The 7,955-nt window shown below is 42.7% G+C and overlaps 1 protein-coding gene across 5 annotated transcripts in view; it reads left to right on the forward strand.

The window, feature by feature from the left end:
* LOC139050742 (uncharacterized) overlaps positions 1-7,845 on the forward strand; it is a 30,442-nt gene extending 22,597 nt beyond the window's left edge. For all 5 annotated transcript variants that reach the window (XM_070527446.1, XM_070527448.1, XM_070527447.1 and 2 more), the window contains 2 exons: positions 1,869-1,979; positions 5,147-7,845. In XM_070527446.1, coding sequence (XP_070383547.1) covers positions 1,869-1,979; positions 5,147-5,638 — 603 coding nt within the window. In that variant the 3' untranslated portion in view covers positions 5,639-7,845. The remainder of the gene's footprint in view (positions 1-1,868; positions 1,980-5,146) is intronic.
* The last annotated feature ends 110 nt before the right edge of the window (positions 7,846-7,955 follow it).

The following is a 7,955-nucleotide window of genomic DNA, read 5'->3' on the forward strand; positions in this document are numbered from 1 at the left end:
TTTTTATGCTGACCTGAAGATAATTTGAGCTCCTGTGTTGCTCCATGCTTCTTCCGGATGGTGTGGCTTATTTTGGCTTGTTGTAATTAACATCAGAAGGTGCGAGGAGCTGTTGAAGAGGAAGTTGGGAGCATGGACACTTGCGTGCAGTAAAGTTTACCTTCGTTACAGTGGAAAAAAAGGCTTTTCTCAGTAAACTTCACCTTTCTGACAGAAATGTTTTGCATATTCTCGCTTTATATTTTTTTTTCTTGGAAGAATTCATCGTTCTGACAGGAACTTTTTTGGTGGGCTTGCTTCATATGATCGTAGGACTAATTCACAAAAGTTCTAGCTCACAAAGGACTAGCTCACAAAAAAAAAACTTGTCCTTTTGACAAGTTTTCTGTATTTCTTTACTGGCCTTAAGAGGTTAATGCTAATTGCAGTTGTAACGCACTAACAATAGCAATAAAATAGTCAAATGAAAATATATTTCCTGTAACCTACTGCTGTTGCCACAATGACGTGTCTTACATTTAGTATTGTGAGTTGCATTGTCATAGCAAAAGTTATCCAAAGGGACATCAGTGGGCCCAGCCAAGTTAATGGGACGCAGACATGGTGTAAACAGAAATTAACGTATAGTTAGCCAAAGAAGATTAGGGAAGCGGGTCCCATGACAAATGTAAACTTCTGCTCTGTTGAGGAGCACCGCTCCTGATTTAATGGTTCACTGTGTAGGTTGCAAAGGCTACTGACCACGCGCTGAAACATTGTGTTCGAGGCTACATTGCCCATCTTTGCTGTTCAGCTTTTTGCAAGTGCCACGTCCTGGAACATTCGTGGCTGACTGTATGTGTCATGCCTGCAAACAATGCGACAATGAGCTAGAATGGCACACTAAGCATGCCGTACGCACATGCTGCTTAGAGAAGCGAATGTAGAAATGTGAAAAGTGGCACTGAAGCATAACGTTAGTACAACTGTTAGCAGTGGGAGCAGTTTATGCGTGCATCTCCCACCTAATTTCGTTCCATAGTTGAACAGAAACTACATCGTGGTGCAACATGGCGGCACCAAGCCTGTCCACTTAGGCCGAGCAGATAGGAATTCTCAACATGTTCGCCCCTTCGACTAGAAGTGAGTGGTATCGTAGACTTTAATTAATCTTCGTCTGACCTCAGGACCAAAGTTTGGCTGTAATCTCAGCCGTCATCTTCGGGCTGGTTTTCGATATCTTGGCATAAAACAGACAGCTCACCATGTCTCCGGCTTGAATTCAAACATCATATGCTCTTCTTTGTTCGTGGTAGCTCACACAGTGTAACGACTGAAGCATTCATTGGCGTATGCAATTGCACAAATGAGTCAAAAATGCTTATTTTTAGTGCTTGTTATAGTGCAAAATAGCAACATAAACACTCCTCATCTCCATGCTATAGATGTAATATACTAATAAGCCAAAGTCTTACCACTACTTCAGAATGCCTTAAGACGGAGATGTGGAATGCATGAACAATTCTGACACTTTCTGTCACTCATTGCTTGCTGAAGCTCACCCCCTCGAAAACGGTGATATGGATAAAGCATCACAACGAAGTGTTTTCGTTCTCTCTCTCCAGAATGATTGGAACATTCATTGGCATTCAGAAATGTGATTTTCAGTACATTTTCAAGGCTAACATAGTTTCAGTTTATTAGGCTCTGTAATCATGTGTCGGCATATGAAAAACAGATTTTTTGTTAATTGTAAAAGCTGCTTTCACTAAATTTAGGTTTTACTGTAACTCAGTATCGAAACAGTAGAACTTGTTCTTTTGTGCAAATTCAGTCGACCATTTCTGGCAAGCACTGATAATTCCCTTTTTTCTGCTTGCCCCCCTCAGTCCATGCAGACAGTTTCCTCATCCGGAAGAGGGTCACTGATCACGTTCCTGTCGACTACGAATGGTACTGATGCAATGACTCAAGTCAACCACAGACGTCAGGCTGATAAGGTAAGTTGTGCAGTGTTAGAAAGCTTGTTTCTTGCTATTTGCTTCGATGAACAAAACGTAATTGCATACTGTAGATATCATGATCAACAACACCATGCTTCAAAGACCAACTGAAGCAGAATTTCGCACCACGCTAAAATTTCAGTTTCAGATAGTGCAGATATAATGAGCAGCCTCTGCACAAAATTTTGCGCTTGAAATACCAGTGGATGCATCACAAGAAGCTTTAAAAGATAGACATTTTTTTTCACCAGAACTGGAATAAAAAAAAACACCATTACCGCCCTCTGAAAATGATACAGCACCTGGAATGTTGTGTGACCTCCGAGATGAGGCAGCATTGGCGCCTTGTAGATCTGTGTCATATCTGATACCCACCATTTGCCCTTGTCGGCTGCTTAAGTGCAATTTAAATGCCGATAAGAAAACTGCAGCTTTGCCAAGATTGATTTGGTGATAGACTTTCGTTAATTGAACTCTAGTTAGTTTGATTTTTCAGTTAATTTGGTCCTGATCAAGGCTTCCAGTCGGTGCCCATGCATATTTCTGGGTGCCCAAAATTTCCTGATCCTGATATTGGGCCTTCATCAGATAATTCAAACTTGGCCAGTCAACATGCACATGTTCGACCCCTGTGGTGACTTCATAGACCCCTTTAGTGGCAGCATGTCTCAATGGAACATAGGGGACAGTTAATGCGTGGAACACACTCATCTCCCATCGAAAACTCCTATTTGCGACCTATGCTAGGAAGATTTTTATGCACAAACGGTAGCTAACAATGTTTGATTACGGTAATTGCTCAATCCTCACAGGCGTATTTTTTTTACCCATGAAAATTGGGCCGAAGATTGCCTGAGCATTGGGTACGCAACCAAAACCGCATTCGTGGCGTTCATGTTTTGCCCCATAACAGCGCTGTATTGCGGCAAAGCTAACCATAAAAACTAGTGCGGCAAAGCTGACTTCAGAAAACTGGCCGCCATAGTGGAACACATATTCGAGCCTTGCCCATTTTTCTTCCTAAAAATTTGGGTGCTTGTTAGATATCTACTTTGTTTACGGGCTTTAATGTCATTTCTACGTTAGCTTTGTACGTTGGACACACAAAAAGTGGGTGCGCGTTTGATTCAGGGCCATGTTAGAATCTGGCAAATACTACCAAATGAACCAGTGGTGTGTTTTGGAGTTTTTCTGAGTCTTGTTTAATTCCACCCACCAAATAGCTCGATCATTTTTGTAGGCCCCCATCAGGGTCGAGTTAATGGAAGTCGACTGTGTATGCTACTCATTTATAACCAATTACTAAAGTGAAATTTTGTTTAAGTTGTGCTTTAATGCTGCAAAACAGTTCTTACTGAAACACAGCCTGATGCATCCACAGGCTTTGACCTCAGCGGCCGCATTCCGGCATGTCTTGCGGAAAAATAAAGCAGTAAAAATGCTGTGCTGAATCAAAGGTGTGCAGCTAGGAGGGCAAATCGTGTAGATTGGTTTGGGGTTCCCAGCTGCAACACCGCAAAAGGGAAGGGCTAAGAAAATGGAGGGAACACCGCACGGCGCTTTTCTTTGTCTTAGTACTTGTCTTTAACCATGCTGTCACAGCTGTGAGGACATTCCAACTTGCCCAATCCTCCTCCTATTCGTTTGGGTATGCCCGCCATTCAAGGGCACCACGCATAAAGCCGTTGGGTTCCCGGGTCCAGTGCTTTTACTGCGACAGCGGTTAGTGCTTGAAGCTGGCTTTGCTTTGCCCAACTGTCCTTTTTGTTGCACTGGCGAGAACCGCAACAGCAATTGTTATCATTAAATTGCTATTGGGTCATTGTCGGACTACCTTGTTGTCCCGCACTTCACCTTAGCTATAAAGCAATAGGAAAAGTTAACTCACCACTGCTAGTACATTGCCCACACTGTCAACACTCCAAAGCCCAGCTAACTGGCAGAGCATTTAACATTCAATGGTTTTATTGTTACAGGTGTAACATCGAAGTTGTTGGAACACGTAAGATGTTACATAGAAACATCTACTAAACAGGCTGAGAAGGCCAAATAGCTGTTCATGCATTCAAAACATAACTGCCCACTACCACTCCTGAGAGTTGAACTCATTTCCAGCATTTGACATCCACTAGGCTATTGTGCAGTATTTCCACTTAATAATTTGTTGTGCAAGTTTTTAGGTGCCCCAGGCTCTTGAGAGTAGCACCGTGTGTGCCTTTATTTCAGAAGATGCCAAGAAGCAGTTACTGTAGCGAACGGAGGCAATTGTTTCGCACATCACAGAGAATAAGTTCCAAAGAATGTGCACTAAGTGCACGATACACAAACGTTTTTGCATTTCACCCCCCATTGGAACACAGCTGCTGCAGCCGGGGAGGAACCAGGGAGCCCGTGCTCAGCTGCGGGACAGTTGTCCCGCAATGAACATGTCCACTTTAAAAATCGCGCTGCTGTCGCAGTACTGTATCACTAGTCATAATTATAACAATATCACATTATCTAAGCTTTTCGTGCTTACCAAAGCAGTGTGTGTATTTTACACAGAAATATTTGCAGTTCAGCGGCACCAGACTCTGGCTAGTACGACATGCATCATGGGAAATGTGCACAGGACTGCTCGGTGTAGCCATATGTATGGCTCTTTGATTTCTTCATATCAAGCCGGAGAGGCAAAGAGCACTGCGAACGTGACGCTAAATGTATCGCATGATGATAACAGATACATGATGCAGCTGATGACAGGTGTCAAAAATTTTTTTAAAACTGTGGTCATGTAGCAGCTACTGAGTATGGCTTTGTGTGTTTTACGAGCTCCAGTGCTTTTAGGCGGCATATTTCACATTATTGACGGCTTCTCAGCTTTTAATGAAGTACTGGTTTTAATGTCCACTTCCTTATAACAAAGGTTTAATGTGAATGAGTAAGCATTTTACAAGCTGCAGCACTCTCAGAAGGAACGTCCCGCGGTACTATAGCTCTCCGAGAGCTTCAAAATGCCAGTTGTAACGAAGTTCACTTCGCTTCTGTATGACTTTGTTATGGCAAGGGCTTAGGGCAGACGAGTTTGGTGCCAGAGGAATTGCTGAAGCCCGCTGATATTGTTGAAACCCCTGTACTTGGTTCGTTCCGGCAATGCGAAGGCACTATCCTCCTTTCTATTGTAGGGTTCTGGAACAGCAACACAACAGTTCCAGAAACTGCCACCTGATCTGAACACAGAAGGGGACTGCAAAGGCCTGTTCCCACCGGAGTTCTCACGGCACTTTCATAAGGTGGACGACAATGACTATAATGCGGCTTGCGTCAAGGACGATACCGTTCGTCGGCCGCAGGCTCCTCCTACACTGCAACCAAAATTGGTCGACTCTGCGAGCTCCTCGACACCTGCTGAGTCATCCAGCTTCAGTCTTTTAAAAGTCAAGCAAGAAATCGTTCAAGGCAGTGACACTGAAGAAATTGTGTTTGATCCCCATGTTGTGCCAAAGCAAGAACCTTGTTCGCCACAAGGGGGAGACTGCGATGACTTTGTTATGGAGTGTGACGAAGACGTCGAACACAGTGGTGAACAAAATTTTCAGCTTCCTCAGCATAACGTCATTAATGCCGTGAGCCAGTGGGATGATGTTAATGTAAAGCGTGAACCTTCCTTACTGTAGTGCAATGTGGACCAAATCATGATTTTTAGAGGATGTCACAGCCAACATAAAGTAAGTTTTAAAAAAAAAAGACGTGTGGATGGAATCAATGGTACAGTGTTATCAACCTGCTGGAGAATCCTTCGGTATTATTTTTGTTCTTATTTATGGAGTGACTAGTACTGGTTTATAACGTTTTAACTCTTTGGTTTATGGCCTAAACTTCAATTTGTATTGGAGAGCATATTCGAAAAATGTTGCTTTTCAATTGTTTGCTATTCATTTCCCAACTTGAGTGCCTCTTTTTTATCTGCACCTAAAATAAAGACACAACACGGTGGGCTGTGGTGACTTAAAAAGATTCGGGGGTTTCTTTTAAGCATGGAAAAATGATCCAGCAGAAGAGTAATTCATCGTATGCACCTTAATAGAGCAGAACACCACAGATATGTGGTAAACGTGAAAAACAAAAAACGTAACCGTGAGGAAGATTGCAAATCACCACAGCAAAACATCAGAAACAGTGGCTGCCAGTGCACTTATATCTCTCATTGCTTCTACTGTAACCAGGAACGACACATGCGCACTTGTGTATTTAAGGGACACATACTGTGATCTGTGACAGTGGCCCCTACTGCAGTATTTTGTGTGCGCTTCACTGCATGACACAGTTCTCCTGCACCGAAGCTGACCAAAGAGAACCAGTAATTCATAAATGCAAGTAAGACTTGCAGTCCCCACAGTAAATGTAGCCCTGTACTCTGAAGAATTGGCCAAGTGTACGTGATTCCCGGCAGATCTTATTTGATACACATTTTTTCAGTTGCTTCGCCAACTGCTCTATGTATGCTTTTTCCCAATGTTTGTGCAGCACCTGCTCGTGCAGCTTTGTCCGTTTGTGCATTTATGGCAAACGTCGGTCACTTGTTGCAATAAATTCGTAGCTTGTTTGTTGCAATAATTCGTAACGAATGGGTTGTTTCTTGCAACATGCGAGAGGCAATTTCTCCCTGCACCGTTGTATTTACGTGGCGGCCACTTCCAAATCCACGTAAGGTGGGGGAACATTACAGAATGGCGCTGTATCAAATGGGAACATAATACATAGGAGTCAGTGGAATTTAGGTCGGCACCATGAAAACTCAATGTAGCCTCTGGGAAAGCATAACAGCGAGGAACGTATCAACGGGGTTCCACTGCATGATGTTTTCGAATGTGATCTACAAACCTTGTACGGACCCTTGTGGTCCTACTTTTAATAACTAGTTTGTAATTTAGAATAAAAACAGGAACAGCGCAACGCAGGACGAGCGAGTAAACAGGACAGAGTGCCGACTAGCAACCAAATGCTTTATTTGCAGAAGAAACATGTAAGTACATCAACAAATACAGTTTGTAATTTGTTCTTCAAGCTTACCTTGAAAGAAAGTGGGAGCAGAAGCAATATTTAAGAAGCACCTATAGAATACAGCCTACAAGGGTAGACAAAGGACAGTTCCATATGTGATGTGTGCCATCTGTATAATAAAATAATTTATGAAGATGTTTACTCTTTTTGTCTGCGATTGCCACTACACCTGCAGAAGGCTGGGAACTCGAAATCCGTTTCGAAATAAGCACTTTTTGAACGTCATCTACAATTTATGCCTGGATGTAATGCTGATTGAGGACAACATAACCAAACTTAACAGTAAACAAACACCCATAAGACCTCCTGCAGGAACCAAAATCTGAATCTTAAGATATACTGAAGGTTGTACATTGTTTTACTTGCATCTACATTTCATGTCAAGCATGCCAACAAATGCTGTCATAGCACTGCCTTTCACGTTGATGTAAATGTGCATTGTTATTAAATGCTATAAGTTATAGCATTTCAAAATTGTAAAGCAATTGAAAAGTGTATCGTTCAGAAGGCTTGGATGAGGTGCCCATGCTGCTGTTATAAAAAGTGGGTGTGTGAACACAGCCAGTGAACACAAAAACATTTTTTTTTTTTACAATGTCTGTAAAAGACATATAAAGAAGGACTGTCATATCACAAAACGTGCAGGACAGCTCTCACCTCGTAAAAGTTTGGGTGTCAGGCTATGTTTGCTGAAGGTCTCAGTGAGAGATGATAAGCTGTCGTTTCTTCGTAACTAAAAGGCACGAGCAGGTTCTCATTGTCCAAACTCAGCAGCAGAGAAGGTTAACGAATGTCTGGTTCTGGAACTGGCAATCGTTTACATCTACAGTTGTTGCGATGACTGCAGCACATGGCATTGTAGTGCTGAATTGGTTGTCGAGGCACTGTTTGTTGGGGTCATTGGCCTGAGCTGCAAGATGCTGCTGTGCG

Source organism: Dermacentor albipictus, chromosome 10, assembly GCF_038994185.2.
Source record: "Dermacentor albipictus isolate Rhodes 1998 colony chromosome 10, USDA_Dalb.pri_finalv2, whole genome shotgun sequence".
In the NCBI taxonomy this organism is placed as follows: Eukaryota; Metazoa; Arthropoda; class Arachnida; order Ixodida; family Ixodidae; genus Dermacentor; species Dermacentor albipictus.